Consider the following 22,272-nt stretch of genomic DNA (forward strand, 5'->3'; position numbering starts at 1 on the left):
ATCGCGCGAACGAGGCTTTAGAGTGCCCGCCTGAGTGCTCCCGGCTCGGGGGACCCCCCGAGCGCAGCGAGGGAGGGGAGGGAGCACGAATGGCGGGTCCTCTTCGCGCAAACCCTAAATCTGGCATCAAACGCCACAATGCTGATTGAGAACTTTGATCATCAAAACTAGCGCGCTGATGCGCCCGTGGTGACAGCGTCGGTGGTCTTTTGCGTCGCGCGTCCCCCACCCTCCTCACCCGCCACGCCTGCACAACACTCTTCACATGTTGGAAAAATGCTGCCTCGTCAACTACTGCGACCTCCTCAGAGGGAGTATGGTTTTTATTCGAGCTCCTTGAAGTTGCCTCGAGTATGTACACCGGTCCAGCTATCAAAATTTGATGCGCCCGTATTGATGTCCTAGGCTGACAGCCAATCATATGCGTGGTTGGGAGGTCTCATACCTCCCTGGCCCGATATCCCAGAGGTTTACATACCTCGTTGTAGGCTACTCAGGTGTATTATCGACGAGAGAGAACTGTTATGGTATATAAAGACAGTGCCGAAAATAAGCTAGGGCCATGCACGATGGTTGCGAGGTTCCTGTAGTCATCTTGCAAGTCCCGGAGGGGGGTGCCAGCTGGCAGGGAAGGTGTTTCAGATGGACGTTTTACTAGGACCTCTAACACTTCAGTGCTCTTTGCGGAAATGCGGTTGACTGTTGCGGCACTGTGCGATCCTTTATGGTAGTTGGTCACCAAAATTCCCACTTGTGGGCCTTCTGGATATCTGTTAGCTTGCTTCTATGACTTCTATGGCTATCGGCGCCGGTGGGCCATTTCCGGGGCCGAGTTTGCTGACCAAATCTATGAGAAGTGTTCGAGTCGGGGTTACAATGATGCGCGCAGGGGAAAGGAGTCAGTGGATGACGCCTCCAAGGTCTTCATGGTGCTCTCACGGCGTGAAGGGCGCGAGCATGTGTCGCTTTCCTCTGGCGCGTTGGAGAGGGAATGCGAGTACGGTTGGAGATGCAGTCCTGGTTGCAAGTGCAGGGAGGCACCATGCTATCGCCTGTGATATGAACATAGCGGAGCGGCGGGACGAGCTTGAGTGTCGTACAATTGCCCGAGTAGTTTGCGTAATTTTGAGTGGCTGTAGAGAAAAGGTTGTCCGGTCTAATCAGACTATGACGCTCATCGTCGTGCCCTCGCAGGGCGTTTCGAGCGGGCGGCCAGCAAGAACGATTAGCGTGGTCAACAGCCTAGTGCAATCTGCGGACTCTTTAGTATACTGCGCTTGTCTACTAGTTTGGCAGAACGTCACATACTGTTTTCGGCCCTCTCGAAGAGATTCTGCTCAGGTCGCTCATGAAGAGCCGCACCGTTTGCGAGTTTAGTCTAGTTGTCGGATTCCGGGACCTCATTGACCGCAACTCACCCAGCACCGGAGCCTGAGCCATAGCTCATGACCGTGTGAACTTGTCCAAGTACTGACCTGCCATTCCACGCCCGGGCCAACGCTGCACCATCGACTTGCCGACATCGCCACACGTCTCCCCACCACCAATGAACACCGCGCGCAAATTGAAGGCAAAAGCGTTGAAACATCTCAGGAAACATCACAAGTCAAGTGTGAACAATCCCCAAGTCGAGACCACCACTGCGTGCCCAAGTGACCTGAGTAAGTGAGGGGTTATACTGCACTTATCGCGTTTTACTACCTTAAGTGGGGGCAAGGTCGGGGCCTAATAAAAGGTCGTCATTGATCCACCTTCTGGGAAGTCGACCAAAAGGACGACGCCATCGCCAAGGCCATTGATGCTCCAGCGCCTACCTCCACTGCGGTTCAAAACAAATAGGGCCAAACAGTTGGACTTAGGAGCGGTCGCGGGACTCGCGGTTGTTGGTGCGACTGCTCCTTGTGCTTATCTTGGGGGGCATCTCTAGTCTTGCGCTTTCGGAGGGCTTGTCTAGCTTGTGTCTGCTGCCGTTTATTAGAGTTTATACTGGCAGGCTTGGGTTTCTCTGGGCTCTGCGTGCTCGGGGGCTAGGGGGCTACTACTGGTCGCTGCTTGCTGGGATTCTACGACTAATTCCTTTTCTCTCCTTTAGCTCCCTCCATAGCATGCGGGCGGCCGCTCCATGGTCTGTTGTTTGAGGGGTCAATGAGAACAAGGTGCAGTAAATTCTAATCGTTGTTCTCAAGAGCTTCAGCTGACTATCATTCACTTAGCTTCACCCTTATCAGGGCTGGATGTCGTCCGGAGAACATGCATATGGGTCAGCGGAGCCATTAATGGTGAGTCGTCTATTTTTCGATGTGTACGACGTGTACACCGCATACTGACACGTATGCTCTCCACAGGGCCGCAGATAGAACCGTGTACCCCGGCCGCAGGAGGGATAAACAGGGAATAGGTCTTGACGGTGGCTGTTGTAAGTCGTCCATGAGTATCATGATATTATCTTGTTTGTGTCGCTGTGGTGCATAGAGGGCGGGAAGGGGTACCCTGGAGTGATTGTAGCCTCAACGGTCATGTCATGAGTGGGCACACCATGGCATGGATTTTGCAGTATCACTCTTTATACATACCTACCTGTGTAACTATACAATGAAATAGGTTGCCTATCGTCATACACCGGTGTTTATCGCACCACAGAGAGAGCAGCAAGCGATCGGGAGCCCAAATGTAGTGCAAACCCGCAAATGGAAGGTCGTAAAAGGGAAAGTTTCTTTGCGAAAAATACGGTCTTGAGATCCTAGACTATCTAGTGAAAGAGAGTGGGCAGTAGATCGTCATTCTGACGGGTTATTTACAAGAAAAGCTGGGAGTTTTAGGGCCGCGTTTATGTGGTGTTTTTCCCGACCTTCCGAGCACGCAGTGCACCACAAGCGTCCCGCGCGAGGCGCCCGTCGTCCATCAGCATACAAACAAAGTATCGTCACACTCTCATACCACTCAATCCATCTCTCTGAAGCTGACTGAGTGTCCCTTGCGGGAACAGCAGGATTCAGTTGCTGACACAAACCCCGACTGGGTCGACTTAGCAAATCACGTCGAAGATGCCGGGAAGGCGCTTTCCTCCGTCAAGGCCCCCAACAAACACGTTCTCAAAGCGATGGACGCCGCGGAGCCGATAGCAGAAGATGCCGAGAGCACGTACGAGCTGTTGGAGCCCGTATTGGAGAAGGTACAAATATTAGCATTGATCGTCGAAGGCATAGGAGACGTGCGTCAGCCCTTTACCTGTAGTGCGCGGTATGACAGTGCTAAGAGTCAGGGGACTTCAGATCCACCCATACGCCAAGTTAGCTACCACAGTTCTTCTCTCAATCGTTAAGGTAGGCCTTGAAATGGCACAGCTTGTCTCTGGTCCGCTCATCCGAACCGTGCGCTTAGCCTGTGATCGCACAAGACAAGCGTGATAAGGCTATGAGAGATCTGTTAGTGGCGATGAATGAACTCTACGGATTCGTGGTCTCGACTAGTCGCCTCTCTAGAATAGACGAAGATCGCAAGAATCTGCTCAAGGATATGCTGTTGCAGACGGCCGAATGCGCTTACTTCATCCGGGACCATACTCAAGCCGAAAATTTCTGTAAGGATGTATGTATCTCTTTCCGAGCATGGCCGCCCAGTGACTCTAACAAACTCCCACTCCAGGGATCCGAGCGGGAAAGCACGCAATATCTGGTCCCCTTATAGATAGCAAAATTGCCGACTTCAATCAAGCTTTCCTGAACCTTCGTCGTCGCTTCACCGAACGAGGAGTGTTCGAGATGGAAATGAAACTGGCGATTCTTGAAGACATCTGTATGTTCTCATTGCTTCCTGTCTGTTCGCGTCCTCACCAACTACCCAAGACACGACCGTTGACTTGCACGATCTCGCTCACGTCCAAAGCGCGGGACTTAATTCGGGCAAGGCCTGTCTCGAGGGAACGCGCCGGAAGACGCTGGACGAGCTCATCAGTTGGATGAATGACCCCGATGCCGCTCGCGTGCGTTTCCTCCTCGGTGGCGCCGGGACTGGAAAGTCCTCCGTCGCCCATTCCATAGGTGTTTACTTCAAAGCCCTCCGTCGCCTCGGCTCCTTCTTCTGTTTCGATCGTGCCTTTCAGGGAGATCGTCACCCAGAAACCGCATCAGGAAAAACTCCCCGCGCGAATTCACAGAAAATTAGTGCTAATGTCAACTAATGACGCCCGTGACCATTGGTGGTCTTATATCTCGAGATTTGCGAGCTGGATAAGTTCCTTGAAGGTAATAATAGGCATACGTACTTTACTGCAGGCCCAAAAATCAAGGACTGTATGCTCAGAACACGTACAAGGCAAGAGAGACCATCTCTGCGTCTTTCCAAGTCAATTGAAGCCTGCCCTAAATACGGGCGCTCACACCACAGCCGCATCCCATTGCGCGCTCGACGCTCCGTCCGACATCAGTGTGCCCACCCAACCTTTCCTCCTTCCTTTCACCGCTACATACGGGAGTGGCCAGTTTGACTGGTGGGTGATCTAGTACTAGCGGACATGGTGGTATGAGAGTGATACTACAGAAGCTGGGGTCCAGGTGAGTTGTAAGATACCATGCTGCATAGCAACTCGAAGGTGCGTAATGTACTACATCCGAAGGTAAGTCGTCGTCTGTGGCCTTGCCCAGCCGCACTTTGCATTTCGCGCCTCCAAGAAGTAAGTTGCGGTACTATCAGCTCATCAAGAGAGGATCCGGCCCACGTTGTAGTGCTATGTGTAGTTGGATGAGGTCGGATTAGCGTACCATGTTGGAACTTAGTATACAAGTTTATAGATTACTATGCAGTGTAATCATGCTAGTCGTTGTCGTACCCTTCAATATATTCAATCTATCGTACAAGCAACTAGAATCTGAAAAGACCAAACGACAGCCTGAATGGCGAGCAAATAATGAATGACCGCCGCTACGGACCCTGCCTACTAAGGCAGCTAATGGCTGCTGGTTAGCAGGGGACTTATCTTTTTAGACTAATGGACTAATCTCGCTGGTGAGGGATAATTTAGCTCGCTTAACGCCAATTCGCAGGGGGAGTTTTTCCTGATGCGTGTTCAGCACGATCGCGCATGATCTTGCGAACTGGAATTCCGACTTCCGACGTACACTCGCCGAGGTCCTCCGAGGTCAGCGAGAGCTCGGGGAATCCAAGGACATCGCTGCGCAATGGGAGTGGCTGATCGTCAAGCCTCTCCAGCAAGTTTCCCTCGTGGGGCCGGTGCTCATCGTCATCGACGCGTTCGATGAATGCAGCTCCGACGCGCGCTCCCGACGTCTGCTGCTGAAGCATCTCACGGAGGGTTCCGCACATCTTCCTTCCAACGTCCGCGTCCTCATCACGTCTCGTTCCGAGCCTGATGTCAAGCGTGTCGTGAATCGGCACGACGTCCATCCGCCCACCAGCCACGTGATCCTTGACGACGACCACACAGAGGCGGCAGTGGACATCAAGCACTACCTGCGCCACGAGCTCGCCCCAATCGATCCGGAGACCGAGGAAGCACTGGATGACACCTACATTCAGAAGCTGGCTGACAAGGCGGAGGGTCTGTTCCAGTGGGCGGCTACGGCTTGCAGGATTATACTTGAGAAGCCGAGCGGTCGCACCTTGAAGGAGCGGTTCGATTCGCGTCTGGGCGCCGTGTTGGGTGGGGGTGCTTCTTCTCTTGACGACCTCTACCGAGGAATTCTGGAGCAGCTTTTCGATTCTAGCGACGAGGGGCTTATGGAGCGTTTTCGTTCTGTGATGGCCCAGATCCTTTGCGCGTCTTCCCCGCTGTCCGTCCAATCGCTGGATGAGAAGCGTCGCCTTGCGACTGGTGCCCAGGAGGAGGCCAATCTTATACTGGCGGACATGGGCTCCCTTCTTTCGGGCGTATACAAACAGACAACACCGATCCGTCCGCATCACACGTCATTCCGTGATTTCTTGGTCGACGAGGATAGAAGTCAGAAGTGGTTTGTCGACCTTGCGAAGGGACATCCCGTCATGGCGCTCGGTTGCTTTCGTGTCATGAACAAATACCTTTCGTTCAACATCTGTCGCTTGGACACATCCTACCTTCCTAACTGTGACATTCCTGATCTAGAAGCTCGTCTTAGGGAGTTCGTTCCTGGGAGTCTGTCATATGCAGCGTGCAGCTGGAAGGACCACCTACCCGTGACCACTCTGCCGTCAGATCTACAACGAGAACTAAGCAAGTTTCTGCATGACAAGCTTCTCTTCTGGTTGGAACTACTCAGCCTCCTGAAGTCCATCAATCGCGCTGCACCGTCTTTGGAAGCCGCAGTGAGGCTGTATGATGTAAGCCTCGCCACATCTCCCGCGTTTTGTATTCTGATCTAAGCACGACTGTCACAGGACTCTGGGAGCGATACATCGAGGGAGTTGTTGCTTGACGCAGTTGTCTTCATCCGCCGATTTGCTGGTGTCATAGCGCATGCTGCTCCTCACATCTACATGTCAGCTCTGCCCTTCTCTCCGAAGACATTGAAGGTCCGAAACCACTTTCTGCCATCCTTCCCCTATCTTCCACTTGTCAATTGTCTTCATGACTGCTGGCCCCGGGCTCGAGCTGCCCTCTCAGGGCACACCAACCCTGTGACTTCCGTAGCATACTCCCCCGATGGTCAGCGCATTGTGTCCGGATCGCACGACACGACATTGCGAGTTTGGGATGCAGAAACAGGTGAAGCAATATACAAGCTGTTCTGTAGATGCTGGATTTGGTCGGTCGCTTCATCGCCCGATGGTCGCCACATCGCCGCAGCGCTCGCAGATGAGACAGTGCGCATATGGGATTCCACGACAGGGGAGACGGTCTGTGAACCCCTACTAGGCCACGAGGACCAAGTGTTGTGTATCGCGTACTCTCCCGATGGACGTCGCATTGCATCTGGTGGCGGAGACTCTTATGTTTGCGTTTGGTCAACAAAACCGATCTCCATGGTTTGCGAACCTATCCACGGACACGCGTCCCACGTCTGGTGTCTCGCCTTCTCACCGGACAACAGATGTATCGCGTCTGGTTCCGAGGATCAAACAGTACGACTTTGGGATGCCGCGACGGGGCAATCTATGGGGAGACCGTTAGCAGGCCATACGCGACGGGTATCTTCCGTCCTCTTCTCGCTGGATTGTCTCCGGATTGTCTCGGGGTCATACGACTCAACTATCCGGATATGGGGCTTTCAGAATCGACAGGCATTGAAGGTTGTGTCCCACCCCCTTCTAGGGCGTGTGCACTCTCTCTCGCTCTCCAGCGATGGCAGGCGAATCGCCTCTGGATCATTGGACTCAACAATCTGCATATGGGATTCGGAGACATACGAGATGGTCGGGGAGCCAGCTGTTGAGCACACGGATTCCGTGTGGGCTCTCAGCTTTTCTCCGGATGGTCGCCACCTTGCGTCCGGATCACCTAATGCAACCATACGAATAGGTGTTGCGGCGGGTGCCATGACGGACTCTGTCCTCATGCACGTCATAACCGCACTCGCGTACTCGCGCGACGGATGTCGGATTGTATCGGGCTCTAGGGATGGCACAATCAGCGTGTGGGACGTGGCTACCGGACAACTCATCGACACGCAGCCGAAGGGTCATTCGAACACCATATCTTGTATCGGGTTCTCTCCCGACGGAAGTCGCTTTCTTTCGGCGTCGCGCGATACGACCATCCGCGTATGGAACTCGATGACGCTTCAGCCGGTCGGAGAGCCTCTCTGTGGCCATGCAGACGCAGTACTGGACGCCAAATACTCCCCTGACGGCTGTCGGATTGCATCAGGCTCGGATGACTTTACCATTCGCGTCTGGGATGCCGAGACGCATGAATCACTCGTTGAGCCCCTCAATGTGAACACAGGTGTTGTGAACATCGCTTGGTCTCCCGATGGCAATCAAATCGCATTGGGCTCCCGGGACTGGACCGTGCGCGTCTGGGAAGTCGGGACGGGGCGCGCCGCCGGCGAGCCGTTCGAGGGCCATCAAGACGTTATCAGCTCCATTTCATGGTCCAAGGACGGCCGATATATAATGTCGTCTGCTGGCATGGATGACACGATTCGAGTATGGGAATTAGATAACCACGCACCAGCAGGCGAGCCTTTCCGTGGCCACGTGGGTGGTGTGTATGAAGCCATGTATTCCCCGGACTACCGACGGGTAGTGTCCGGAGGACGGGATGGGACGATCCGCATGTGGGATGCACAGACACGAGAGCCTATTGGAAAAGCTTTGTCAGATCCGACGGGAGATGTCGATAACGTCGCGCTCTCACCGGGTGGGTGTCGTATCATATCATGCTCAGGCGAGTCCATTCGTGTTTGGGACGCGAACGCTATTCTATTCACAGGCAAGTGGCCTCCACTCTCTGATGACTGAGCCACTCACAGAGACACTCTCCTAAGCTCCTTGCGTGGTTCATTGTTCCTCCGCCGTCAACTTCAGACCGCTGACGCGGAGTTCACGTATTGATCTGACCGCGCTCTCGGCTACCCTAGAACTCAAGATACTGGATGGGTGGATTATGGATGAGAATAGCAACTTGGTTATATGGGTTCCCGACGAATACCGTACTTCTCTGATCTGGCGAGGGATGCTCTTGCTCATTGGATGTAAGCCGCTGGAGATAGACTTTGCGAACACCCGTCACGGGACAGAGTGGGCAAGGGGCTACTATGAGGCGGTGGTCTCTCTGCAACATCTCGACGCCTTAGTTACGTGAAAGATTCGCCGACGTGCCTCCCGACTGTCAAAGCCCAACCTGATATTTGGTTCTCCCCATAGCCTTGTAGCTCAACGAGTTGTTGTTCAATGGCATCGACTTTTGTGGTTGGAATCCTGGCGTCAAGATGGCAAGCTCGCGAAACGAGCGCCACAGGTCCCGCCTGCCGCATTGCTTCGGAGCAGGACAGTAAGCGCGTTCAGCTCCGGCAGCGCGTTCGAGCCCTTAAACGGGAGAACACAAGCCTCCTTGCGCGGGAGCATGCAACTTGTTGTAGGTCCCTCAAAACTACAGAGGTGCGATCGCCGTCTTCCTCCCCTCCTTGCGCAGATTTCAGTCATCACCCGCTTCCTATCCTCCCCTGCCCTCCACCTCGCCAGCATGCGGAAGGGCATGGTTTGCGACACTCGGCCCTTTTGCGCGTAGCGTGCTCTGACGCGCGGCAGACGATGTTCTCCGAAGCCCCAAGCTCGTATCGCTCAAAGGTATCTCCCAGACGGATGACAGGTGTGGAATGCAGCTCCTCTCCAGGCGCTCCCAGATCTCTGCTTGGATGTCATCCAGATATTTGCGCCCGTGGTCGCGAAGGGGTGCAAGCGGGAGACAGCCAGGCGCGTGCTGGGGAGGAAGTTGACGGAAACTGCTGGCCAAGAGAGGGGAGGGCGCACGCGACGCCGGCGCAGCTTGCGCTACTGGCGCGCGATGGCGTGAAGGTGACGGCGAACCATTGTATTTTGGCGACTGTACTAGCGCATATACTCACCTTCGGCGGCGTCAGAACCCTGGCCGAGTGGCATATTAATGGTTCCGTTGGGATATTTCTGGCATATCCTTGTTGTGTGCATCGTGGTACACGAGCTCCTGGGAGCTGTAGCGTGCAGGAGGTAGATGGACACGGCGCGACCAGAGATTATAAGAAGACATTCGATAGAGCACGGCCATAAAGCGATAAAGTCTGAGTGATTGACGGACGCTGTTCGGCCGGTGGGATTCTGTCCTGGAGAGGAAGTGCCAAGGACGTGTATGATGAGTGGGTCATGACGTCATGTCAATTTAAGGGTCCTGATAGCTGGAAACGGCAGTGCGCCTGCCATCTCGAGCTTGGGCGTGGCCCGTAGGTTTCGGAGACAGGAGCGAACGCAGAGAGAGAGCTGCTGAGGGCGTGGATGGTGGTGGGAGCAGTGTATGTATCTTATGTTACTTAGGTTGAGCGGACGGGAGGACTGCGACGGGGTGAGTGACGTCACGCCACGTGGGGAAAATAGCAGGCGAGTGGAGTGCGGCCACTGGCAGCAGTCCGCGACAAGCTGCCGACCCGTCTGCACAACCATCTCTCTCTCCACTTTGTCTCCTTGTCGCCCTCTCATCGTCGTCCTGCCGCCTACGCATATATACTCTTCCACCACACATCGCTGGCGCACAGACCGACTCATACGACGCACCCCGCTGCCCGACCGACGACTGCACCCGTGGGCCTGTTGGCAGCCACGACCACACATCCGCGCCGCGCCCTCCGCTATCGATCTCGGAATGGCAGGCCCTCCATTAGCCACCTCGGTGCGTCCCCCTTGCACACTTTGTTCCATCCCTTCCTCGCTGACCTTCCGTCCTCCCGTCCTTTGCCTCCTGTGCCGTCGTGCCGTCTGCCATCTCGTCCTGTATATTTTCATCCTATTACCGCATCGCGCGTCCTGTCACATCATACCTGGTGCGTACCTCGTCTCTCTGCCGTTCGTCCCTGCGCACACGCAGCACGCAACCTCCCCTCATCTGCTATCCTCTATCCCCTCCTCTCCCTCATCTCAGCCTCCACGCGCACACAATCCCTTTGCCTTCCCCCAGCCCCATTCTAGTGCTAGCGGCCCACCATCCGCGCAGCTCGCATCCACCCCAGCGCAGTCGCCACCCCCATCACAACACCTCTCCCTCCTCCCCTCCGCTTCCTCTACAGCACGACAATCACTAGCACCCACACGAGCATCCTCGTCTTCTACACACAGCGACAAGCCTGTCTCATCAAACTCTGCCGCTGGTAAGACGCACACCAGCTCGAGCTCACCAGCCGCAGCCGGCTCGGGCCCGACCAACGACGACATCGAGGCCGTCATCCAGATGGCCATGGCCTCTAGCAACTCCCCGCGGACGAGCAATCCCCCACGGGACACGCGCACGCAGCTCTTCGTAGGAAATGTGCGTCCGTTTTCTCTTCTCTTCTCTTCTATCCATGCGTCACCTGCGCCCTTCCATTTCCCATCGTGTGCGCGTCCCGCAGCGTGCTGAGGAGCGCGGAGCGTCCTGACGCGCGCGGCGAACCTTGGCGTGATCGTCTGGACGTTCTGTGGCCACGAACCTTGTTCGGCCGACCGCTTGCCGCGCACCCCATTTCTCACTGTGTGTGGTGCGCGCGAGCCGGCGCACGACACAGCTCCTGCTCGCTTCGTTCCGCTGTCGTCATGCTATGCACTTCGTACCACCTCTTTACTCTTACCCGATTTCTTCGCCTTCATCAACACACCACTGACCGCGACGCGCAGCTCCCATACCGCGTCCGCTGGCAAGACCTCAAGGACCTCTTCCGCCGCGCGGGCACCGTCCTGCGCGCAGATGTGTCCCTCGGGCCCGACAATCGCTCGCGCGGATACGGCACCGTCCTCCTCGCGACCGCCGAGGACGCCGGGCGCGCCGTCGACATGTTCAACGGGTACACCTGGCAGACGCGCACGCTCGAGGTGCGGCCCGACAGGATGGGCGAGGAGATCGGGTTCGCCGGCGCCGTGTTCCCTCTGGGCGTAGGCGGGGTGGGAGTGCCGCTGTCCACAGGAGCGGCAGGGGCGGGACTGGGAGTGTTCGGGACGCCGCTCGTGGGCAGCTTGTCGCCCGTGCCTGGGGCTGCGGGGACGCCAGCAGGAGTGGGGACGGGGTGGGGGTGTCGCTCGCGTCTCCCGCGCCGAGTCTCGCGGCTGCGGTGAGGTTTCCAGGGCTGTCGCCGTTCGGCGCGGGGCCGGGGCCGTCGGGCGAGGAGGACGGGGTGAGCTTGGGCTCGACGTCGAGTCGGCCGGGTACGGGCGCGGGCGCGGGCGCGCAGGCGAGTAGGAACCTGTTTGTCGGGAACGTGAGTGACTGTTTGCGTTGGCGTGTATTCGATAGGGGCTCACCATGCTGCATCTGCTTCTGTTGCGCGCGGGCAGTTGCCGTTCCACATACAGTGGCAGGACCTCAAGGACCTGTTCAGGCAGGCGGGCGCGGTGCAGCGGGCGGACGTCGCGCTGGGGGCGGACGGGCGCTCGAGGGGTTTCGGGACGGTGAGCTTCTCGAACGAGGCGGACGCTGAGAGGGCGGTGAGGATGTTTAATGGGTGAGTCGTTCGTCTTGGTTTTTCTGGACTTTGTGTCTCCCGGACTCTTTGGTCTATCAATTTCATACGCCGTTGCGAACGTGAACAAGCAGGGCACAATTTAGTCGTGATATATAGACGCGCATATGTCTACAGCTGGCTCCTGAGAGTCTGAGGTTCTGCGGGTATGTGCAGCTGCGGAAAATCGAGATCTGCACACACGAAATCGCTCAGGAACGCACCCAGCGAACCTACCGTAGTTCCTGCGCGTGCCCTCTGCCCCTTTCTTTTACTCCAGCTGCCAGCTTCTTTGGGCGGGGGCGGTCGGGGCCTAGGCCGGGCCTCGCGAGAAACGACAGCCTACGAGAATATCACATCGCGCACGCATCCTGTCCTCTCGATTTGGCCATCAGCCCGCAGGCAGACAGAAGCTAACCTTTTCCCGTTTCGCTCCAGGTACGAGTACAACGGCCGCCCGCTCAAGGTGCACTTCGACAAGTTCGCGCCGCCCGCGAGCTCGTCCGCGCCGCTCGTCGGGCCCTCGGCGGCGTCCCCGGCGGCGCTCGCGTTCGCGCAGCAGCACCCGACGCTGTCGCGCGCGGCGTCGCTCGCGCAGCAGCTCCTCGCGTCGTCTGTCGAGCAGCAGTCGCGGGGGCCGTCGTTGCTCGGCTCGAGGCGCGCGAGCGAGCAGGCGGGCGCGTTTGGGGTGTATGGGGGGGAGTCGTCGGCTGGGGAGCAGGAGGCCGCGGCGGCTGCGCTTGCGGCGGAGCTCGCGCAGAGGCTGTCGGTGGCTTCGCCGTCGGGAAGGCACGCGCACGCGCATGCGTCGCTGGCTGGTGGGCAGCCGCGGTCGCAGCCACAGAGTCCGTATGCGGGGAAGTACTCGCACCAGCACCAGCAGCACCATCAGTATCCACACTCGCACCAGCACCAGCATCCGACGCATATACCGATCCCGCCGGCGATACAGTCGCCGTATACTTTTGATTTCTTGCACTCGGGCCCAACGACGCCATATGACGTGTATGACTTGAGCACGTACCAGCGGATGAGCGCGGGGACGGGGATGGGCGCGATGGATGGGTACGTGCAGTCCCAGCAACCACCTCAACAGCAGCATATGCAACATCACGAAATCAGTCCCGTCCCTCCGGCGTCGTCCGCGCAGGAGAGCTCAACAGCGCCGTCGAGGACAACAGCCACCGGGTCTGCGTCGCAGCCATCGCTGCCTACGCAGAGCCAAGTTTCGCCTCCGACGGAGCCCTCGTCCCAGCCTGCGACAGGCGCGACCTCACCATCGTCGTCTTCGAGATCACATTCGACGCCCCAGCAGCAAAACCACCATCCGGCACACCCTGGCCCGATCGCGCTTCCTCCACCACCACCCGTGACCGCGTTCCCTCATCCTCCGCCACACACTCTCTCCCCACCGTACGCGATGTCGCCGCACGGGCACCCCATGAGCCCGTTGCACCACCCCATGATGGGCATGGGCATTGCGATGATGACACCCCACGGCCTGCCCCCCATCACGCCCTCCATGCCCTCGTTCACGTTCCTCCCGCAGGGCTCCCCGGGCTTGCCCTCGCCCGCCGCCCCCGGCACGGGCGAGATGGCGGCAGACGGGAGCAGGCCCCCAGGCGCGGTGGCGCCCGCGGGGATGTACGACCACATGCGGCACGTCATGGCGCCCTTCACACCGTTCTCCCCGGGGACGGCGATGTCCCCGGGGGCGTTCTGGGGCCGCCCGGGGACCGGGGCGAACCCGTTCATCAACCCCGCGGTGGGCGCGCCCGTGCGCCCGGGGCAGTATTACGGGTACCCCGCCCAGCAGCAGCCGTCGCAACAACAGCAGCAGCAGCAGCAGCAGCAGCAACAGGGCGAGCAGGACGGCGCGGGGTACTTCCCTCCGGTGGGCGGCGAGCCGCAGGCGCAGGCGCATGCGCAGGAGCCGCCGGGATACTTCCCGTGGGTGCCTCCTTCGCAGTCGCAGCAGCCTGACGGGCAAGGACAAGGACAAGGGCAGATGCAGCGCTCGAGCGGGCTCGCGAACGAGATCTTGCGCGACGACAGCGCAGCGTTCGGGCACGCCAACGGCAACGGCAACGGCCACCGAGAGGCGCGGGTGAGGGAGAGCCCCGGGGACAGCGACGGCGCGACGACGACGGGGAGCGCGTCGACGGCGCCGGAGACGAGCTCGCGCGGGACGTCGTGGCACACCGACACGGACGACGGGGCGAGCCAGAAGGCGCAGATCCGCGCGGAGGCGCGTGCGCGGGGTGCGGGCGGGCTGAACGTGGAGACGTTCGTACCGGACGACTGTGCGGCTGCGGGGGCTCTGGACGTGAACGGGCACGGGGCGAAGCCGCGCGCGTACTCGGCGGAGAGCACGGCGAGCGCGGGGGGCAGCGGGAGCGGGCGGGGGTCGCTGACGAGGGCGGACTCGGACCCTGTGCGGAAGATGCTGAGGGGGCCGTCGTGAGGCGGGTGTCGCACGATCTCGTTCAAGTTTGGGCTTGGGATAAAGGATAAGGTAACGTCTGGGCGCGGGTTGTAGCTTAGAGGGCGGTTCTCTCGAGTCGGTTCAGGCGATCGGACTGACGGGATACTACACACATGCATGCATATACACATCGCGCCTCACCACTTTACGCCGCGCACGCAGGTTTCCGCTGGTCATTTGCTATCACTGCTGTTTTTGTCGGTCAGGTTGGGCGGTCGGTCGGGATATAGAGAGAGGGAGGAGGGCGTGTGCAACGCAAAACGTATCGTCATGTTACATGTATCTTATTCGCGCTCCGATTTTTCATTTTTCTGTTGTGTTCGGTTTGTCATTCGAGTATCGTCGGTCCGTTCTCGTAGTCGGCGAGCTCTATTTGCTTCTTGCTGTCTCGACTCATAGTATATGCCAGCTGTCAAGCTATAACGATAGCGAGCCGTTATTGCGGTCAAACCGTGTTGGTCATTGTGAGACCCTACGAACGACTCCATCTCACGGTAAGTAGATATAGGATACCATCTCTAGCTGGTCTCCCGTCAATGCCGCACTAGATGGAGTGGAAGGTTTGGTAATGTACATGAGGGCACACAGTGCTGAAGTTGAAGTTTCCGGACAAGTCATCGTCACAAGAGGCTCCTTCAGGTGGAGAGATGGGTTGGTGGTCTGACACGACCAGTTCATGAAGCGCTTGCGTGCGGCGACGCTCACAAAGGCAGGCCGCACTCGGAACAAGTGATTCCACCGAGACTCTCCCTCGACGTGAACCACACCCAACCACCCCTCTCTGAGAAATATGGCCCAATACCGTGAGGCATTATACTTGACCAACGCCCGAAGTCGCTGAGCCGCTTCCCCATCAGCAAAAGTGCAAAATGGTTGGCTACGGTTGGCTCGATTGGCCATGGCACTCAAAATTGGCGTCAATTATATCTAAGCCCAATTGAAGGGGAATCAACCAACATTTGCAGGATGAATTGTCCCAAATGTCCATGTATAGAATATCGTACAGCCCTCTAAGGCAGACTGACGCCCTGTCCCGATTCAGCCCCCGACAGCTTGACGTGCAACGTCATATATCATTACCTATGACGCAACGCTACGAACGATAGATAAAGCCAGGCTAATCCCATCCGATTCTTGACAACTCTTTCCTCCGGACTCCCATCTCCCCCGCTGTACTCTCCTCATCATACCCAATGGGATGCATCCTTTTCTTGCGAATACCGCACCCGCCGTCAAGGTAAGTCGTCACATTTGACAAATAAGGTAAGCATGCTTGAATCGGACATGTTCACCGCATATATGCGCTTAGTCATGAAGGTACGTACATCTCTTGGGCGGCCCGGGTGAGGTTGCGTGATAATCTCTGTTTGTATGTCTCGCCTTCGCATCCCTTGTATTTCTCCCATGTACTGGTGAGTCCAAGTGCGTGTCCAATTGTCGGTGAGTCAATCCGGATACTTGCGTCATTTCTGTATATAGTTGTCGTAGTTTACTGCGGGCACGGCGTACCTCCTGTATCTTGTTGTAGATTACGTCATATCCTTGCAATACCATCTTTCCAATCATATGCCCAAATTGAGCGGAATCGAAACGATATGTGATTACATAAGAGCACCATATTTGTGCAATCCAGCGAACTTCCGAACCAATTAAGCATGTCTGAAGATAGTCTTGAAAATTGAAGCTCTTCGGGGCAAGTGGTGGCGTCAATTGGCTTCGATTGGCCTGATTGGCTTCGAATATATTTACGACCCCTATTGGATTGCAATAGAATCATAGAGAACTTAGCATGCTTGTAACAATCGAATGTACAACTTGTTGGAATCCTGGCGTCAAAATGGCGAGCTCGCGGAACGAGCGCCACAGGTCCCGCCCCCCGACGGATACCCGCGCCCTTATCTACCCCTATTCTACTGTGTATATAAGGTCTATTGTATGTACTATGTACGGCACGCGTTTGCACCGGCCAAACGCGAATCCCATTTGTGCCCGCTTGCCCTCGAACTTCTTCACAACTTGGACGACATATTCTTGAATGGCTTCGCACATGCTGCAAGCCAATTGAAATGCAGTTTTGCTGATGCCAGTCTGCATGATGTGACTTAGATTAATCTCGGCACAGCCTCCGCTACTGCGCGTCTCAAGCTCGCTGTACTAGTATTGCTCAACGACGACAAGTGCTTTCTATCAGTCCCTGCTTGCTCTCCATGGCCGACCTCGCAGGCTCCCCGCATTCCTTGCCTTCCGCTTCATCCACCACGCAGTCTCCGGTGCTTCCTTGGGAGGTAATCGAGAGGACCATCGATTTCTGCGCAGGCGACAAGGTCACGCTGTGCACTTTCGCTCTCACCTGCAGCCAGCTCCATCCTCGCAGCATCTTTGTTCTCTTCACTGATGTCGATATTCAGAGCGAGAAGCAGCTCATTCGGCTCTATGATGCTGTCTGCGCTCGGTCGCACCTTCAGCCTGTCGTGCGATTTCTGTCGTTTCCGTGGGAGAAATTCTCTCCATTCCCCTTGCTGTCCATCTTTCCCGGTCTCCGCGACGTCACCTTCGATAGGATTTGGTCTGTGATCAGGGACGATAGCCAGCTTCCCCAGTATACTCTACTACTTTGTGGCAGACAATTCTCCACAGGCCTTCGCAGCCTGACTATCCGCGCGGCTAGATTCCAAACACAAACCATCTTCCTTCGCTTCCTTTCCAGCCTTCCCGAACGTCGAAAACCTCACCTGCGAGCGTTTAGTAATCGTGTCACATACCGCTCTGGGGGAATTGGACTTATCTCATCGGCTGAAGCTGCGAACGTTGAATGTGAGCGTTGATATAATCACCTGTGTTCCTTGTCTGTAACTCTCTGTGTTTCCTTTCAGATACTTGGAGACGTGGACGACTCCATCACAGAACTGCTATCTCAGATAGCTCGAACGCCGACCACTAGTCTGCCTGCGATTGGCGACCGTACTCGTTCGTATCTCCTTCTGTCTCCTAGTCGTATATCTCATATAGTTCAAATTAGCATCGTCATCTATTCCGCCTACTCAATCAGACGAAGATCAGGATTGCTATACCTCCTGCACATGGTGGATACAAGCCGAGCCTGCGAGGCTTCAAGAAGCCGTCCGCGTCTTGCCTAGATCGAAAGAAACATCGATACGAGATGTCGCTCTGGTCATCTGGGACCGGAACTTTGGGCATCTATACTATGAATTCCGGCGACCTGCCACCATGGAGGTCTGTGCAAAATTGGAGAAGGCCCTGCTCACGTATCCCACTCACCGCGCACTATTGACGGTTCCCGCCGGATGCCCAGTCCTGAACGAGCGGAAGACGATCTCCTGGTCGGACGAGCTCCGCAGGTGCTTGCATCCACTAGGTAAGACATGGGCGATCGCAGAAGACACCAGACACTGTGAGCATCATCCAGGAATCTCAATTCTGACTCGAACATTGACATGCGTAGCTGGCAAACTCGGGCATGACTCGAGGGTCACCGCACTTGTCGTCTCCTCAGATGGGCGTTGGGTAGCGACAGCGTCCGAGGATTCCACCATCATCCTGTGGGATGCTCGAGACGCATGTATCTCACAAGAGTGGCTCGCCCACACTGGGAAGGTCTGGGACCTCGCATTCTCACCAGACGGCAGACACCTCGCGTCCGCCGGTGCAGAACGCAAGATCGCAATCTGGGACATCGGTGGCAGTCCACGCCAAGTTGCCACCATCGGAGGATATCCTGCTGCTGTCACAGACTGCGAGTGGTCCAACGACGGTATTTACATCGCATCCGTAGACGGCCAGAACATCGTACGGCTCTGGGATGAGCAGACATTCCAGCCGCTACCTCTCGACGGCACCGACCACCCAGCATATCTCAAGCCCCTGTTCTCCCCTGACAGCCAGTGGCTTCTGGTCCACGATCTGTACAGCTGTGACGTCTGGGATATTGTGTCCCGCACCTTTCTGGCACTCTCACTCCAGCCAGCTGAGAGGGGCAGAGGTGTGCGGGTCAAGACTCGACCCCTTGACCCTCTCGGCTTGAACCCGGGGTCTGACTCGGGGTCTGACCCGGGTCTGACCTTTTCGAGGGGTTAACACGTGATGCACGGTCGGCCCTCGCGTAGAATAGTCGACCGCGTACTACCGGGAGCGCCGGAAGGGTGAAAGTGCCCAGCTGGCAGCTTGAGCGCAAGGCGGACTCATATGCCACATTGACGACGGGATATGCTAACTATAGATGTCGTTTGTATATATTCGCTCGTCCTGACTGCTCCTACAGACGTAGAGGTCGGATAATGCATCTCTGCTAAACCTTACACCTCTCCGAGTCCTCGCTGGTTTCCCGGACAGTACTCCTCTGGGTCGGCATCCATCTCCACCATGGCAAGTCCCTCGCAGCGTTCCTGAAGGCCATTGGTTTCACCCTCTCGCTTATGGATGGCCGAGACGTTGCCAGTGGGCAGTTGGAAAGAACAGTTCGTGGCCGCTACAGGCGAGCTCGCTCGAGCAGTGAGTGGCGAACGGCCGGCCGACCCGGCGGTTCACGTGCCCGGAAGCTCCGACGTTGATGTTGCCTTGGCTTGATCCAGGGTCTGACCCCAAGGTCTGACCTGGGTCAAGGAGGGGTCTGACCCGAGTCTGACCCAGCCGAGCACATGTCTGGAGAGGGGCGAGCTTCCTATCATAGCGGTATTCAGTCCCTCGAGCACACACATCGCTGTTGGATATACAAGTGGAACGACCCGTGTCTGGGACCTAGCGACTAGAGGGCAGCCTCTGCTCTTGCCGGGCCACGAAGATTGGGTCCACGATGTGGCTTTTTCCCCGAATGGTCAGCTGCTGCTCTCAGCGGCGCAAGACAAGACGATCAAGGTATGGGATGTACACACAGGTTCTGTGGTTCATTTACTTGAGGAACACGAGGACGGCGTGTGCAAGGCGTGCTTCTCGCCGTGTGGGAAGTATATCGCCTCTGCGTCTGATGACGAGACGGTGAGGGTGTGGAGGACGGGCGATGGACTATGCTTGGCAACTCTTTCCGACCACGGTTCCCGGGTCGATTATGTCGCGTTTACTCCCGACGGGACGATGCTGTGGTCTGCAGTACGCAATGGAACTGTCCAGGGTCGTCGCTTGCAAGATGTCATACCAAATGAATTCAAGCTCTAGGTAGATTTACATTGAACTAATGACCTTCGTTCCGTTTGTCTACATTGGGACGGATGTATGTGTTCCGTCGGGACGGTCTCAATTTCGCTTACGTTGCTTTTGATATCTCGCTTGCTGATACATACGACTGTCATTCACATAAAGCCTTGTCCTTCGTCTTGTATCTGCCAAATATAAATCGTTCCTCTCCGTCCAGGAAGCGACGAATTCTACCAGCTTGCCGCTCCATTAATGTAGTAACAAACACAAAGAGCGAGGACCCACTATGGAGATATACCATAGAAAGCACCAGTCATCTAACGTGCAAAACCGCAACGCTGCTATGGAGACATCAAGAACGACCTTGTTCGGTCCACCCTCCAGTTTCAAACAGAGGAACCCTGACAGCGGCGGAGAGGCGTCGACGACCTAACGTCCTTTCGAAGGTGACATTGTTAGTCATACGACACGCAAGGTAGCCGACCCGTTCCCAATTGATGGGACGCGAAGTGGTCTATTCCGAAGACGTACCCGCTCCGGCCAGATTGCAAGGCGCGACGGAACGCAAATGGCGTCCAGCAGGCAATGATGCCTGCGGACTCCGTCGTGCTCGCTCCGTCGACCTCCACCTGCACGCATCGCACGGTCATCGGCTACCAACAGGTCCTCCGGTCCTTGCGTCCGGTTGTGGCCCGAAGGAGCGCGGCGTTCGCGCATGCTGTCGGGAAATTCAGCGGAAGATGCTGTGAACGAAACACTTCGGACGCTTGCTCGAGGCGGCGCGCGGTGTTTGTTTGGCCTACGGACTGCGAATGTCTTGGAGCGTGATGAGGAGAGAATGATCGGAAGGGAGAGGAAAGATGGCGGCGGGCACGTACGCCGTGAGGACCGCTGGACAGGGGGGGACGAGACGAGATGGTGGGCTCCCAGCTTGTATCCGTTTGTAGAAGATGATGCTTGTAGACATAGGAATGTGCGCTTAGGTTTGAAGAAAACACTGCCCCGCATCTTTTCGGAATACGATCTGAATCATTCACCAGCATCCGACCTACGGCCGAAGCAATGGGGCCTCTATGGAGTATGTGGTGCCCATTGCGCGGGGACGACGCAGGTTTCGGGTGGTGTAGTAGGCATGGGCTGGAAGGACTGACGCGGCTTTGAAGGTCACGGCATGGACATGGGTACCTGTAGAATCTACGAAGAGCCAGGTCCATGCAGGTGAACGCGAGTCAGTCGAACACCCGCGCATGTGCGCGGAGAAAGACACTGCGTAACTCAGAATGTGAGCACTCGCCTTGCACTTGAATCTTGATCAACCAGTTCCGCCAGTATGCGCCCTCCTGTTTGCAACGGAAGGTGACACTGGCGCTCTCCTAGCAAGAACGACGAGAGCGGTCCCGTACAGTAGAGATCGACGAGGACATGGAAAGGCATTCTGGGGTGACAAGTTGCTATTATTGTACTGTGGCAGGAGTTGGCTGCAGGATGGGAGGCCGGTCTAGAGGTTAGGCAACACGACAAGTAGTAGCGACATACAGCGCGTAGGGATGGTGGTCGCGTCCATGGCAGTAGTATACGGAGCTGAAGCAGCTACTGGACGTTGGGACGAAGCAAGAGGCAACTCAGCGCACCAGGAGGGCAGCCGGAACTGTGCGAGGGTCCGGTGACTCCGGTCCGGTATGCGGCGTGCGTCTGACTTGCGAGCGTCGACATGCGCTGTCCAAAACCTTCGCTGAAGCGTACCGTTCGACTGTATTCACTATGCGCCAGGCACATGTGGTGATTTTTTGTCGCGTGAGTGTTATCTCATTTGTGTAGATAAATGGAGGCGCGCGACAGAGCTCGTTGGTTATGAATACCGCTAGTTGGGTAAGTTCGTACAATCTCATCTCCACAGCCCGAAACTGACTCAACGCTCGTCTTGAGAGGTTTCGCAAACAAATGCAATGCCGTATCTGAGGCGGTCTCCGGAATTGCGAATTAAGTACCATACCTTGTCGCCCATGCCGGAGTCCGGCTCAGCTGCAGTGTGTCGCCATCTTTGACTTTGAGACAAGGTTCACTCGTGTGCTCATCCGCCCCTCCTGCAGTCCAGGCTACGTGCACAGGACAGGACTCATGCCGATCCTACCGTGATCGGCTTTACAGAGCTCATCAGCTCATCCCCCGTTCTAGGAGACCCCTCTCCTTCGACCCCGGAGCGGCGGCTCCGGCAGAGCTGTTGCTGATTCCTTGGTAGGGGACGGTTCCCGTTGTCAAAAGCCGTGTCAGAGTACCAAGGGCTACACGATAGTGGCTGCGGGAGATGGTATAGGTTCTTGTGGTCGCTTGACAATATGTTTCACGCCTCAACCCACATCTAATTTTCTGTTACGCAGTGGGCCGGCGCTACCTGGTCGATGCTGGCTTCTAAAACATGCTGTGGATATTTAGGCAGTCGATGTCGTTGGAGCGTACCTCAAAGGACATATCCAAGAAAATAATCAACATGCGGCAGTTGCCCAAGTAGTGACACGCATACATAGCGGCAAAGATGGGCGCTTGCCG

At 56.6% G+C, this 22,272-nt stretch overlaps 4 protein-coding genes across 4 annotated transcripts; all 4 read left to right on the forward strand.

Moving 5' to 3' along the window:
• Positions 1-3,025: 3,025 nt before the first annotated feature.
• Positions 3,026-3,687, forward strand: DICSQDRAFT_62675 (uncharacterized protein; the record flags this gene model as incomplete). The annotated part of the gene is made up of 3 exons (XM_007366601.1): positions 3,026-3,211; positions 3,273-3,323; positions 3,382-3,687. Coding segments are annotated over 3 exons (543 nt in total), but the record flags the coding sequence as incomplete, so codon positions are not given.
• A 911-nt stretch (positions 3,688-4,598) lies between these two features.
• Positions 4,599-14,968, forward strand: DICSQDRAFT_181243 (uncharacterized protein; the record flags this gene model as incomplete). Its single annotated transcript, XM_007366602.1, has 9 exons — positions 4,599-4,615; positions 5,070-6,315; positions 6,373-6,473; positions 7,275-8,133; positions 10,547-10,930; positions 11,275-11,501; positions 11,561-11,852; positions 11,929-12,095; positions 12,531-14,968. 9 exons carry the CDS (start codon positions 4,599-4,601, stop codon positions 14,554-14,556), a joined length of 5,319 nt encoding a protein of 1,772 aa, XP_007366664.1. The 3' UTR covers positions 14,557-14,968.
• Positions 14,969-17,805: 2,837 nt separating this feature from the next.
• Positions 17,806-19,746, forward strand: DICSQDRAFT_62586 (WD40 repeat-like protein; the record flags this gene model as incomplete). The annotated part of the gene is made up of 2 exons (XM_007366603.1): positions 17,806-18,291; positions 19,225-19,746. The coding sequence occupies 2 exons, from the start codon at positions 17,806-17,808 to the stop codon at positions 19,744-19,746; spliced, it is 1,008 nt and encodes a 335-aa protein (XP_007366665.1).
• A 990-nt stretch (positions 19,747-20,736) lies between these two features.
• On the forward strand, positions 20,737-21,325 carry DICSQDRAFT_137363 (uncharacterized protein). Its single transcript, XM_007366604.1, has 2 exons — positions 20,737-20,919; positions 21,020-21,325. Exons 1-2 carry the CDS (start codon positions 20,897-20,899, stop codon positions 21,225-21,227), a joined length of 231 nt encoding a protein of 76 aa, XP_007366666.1. The 5' UTR covers positions 20,737-20,896; the 3' UTR covers positions 21,228-21,325.
• The last annotated feature ends 947 nt before the right edge of the window (positions 21,326-22,272 follow it).

The sequence above is a fragment of the Dichomitus squalens genome (assembly GCF_000275845.1).
Source record: "Dichomitus squalens LYAD-421 SS1 unplaced genomic scaffold DICSQscaffold_19, whole genome shotgun sequence".
In the NCBI taxonomy this organism is placed as follows: Eukaryota; Fungi; Basidiomycota; class Agaricomycetes; order Polyporales; family Polyporaceae; genus Dichomitus; species Dichomitus squalens.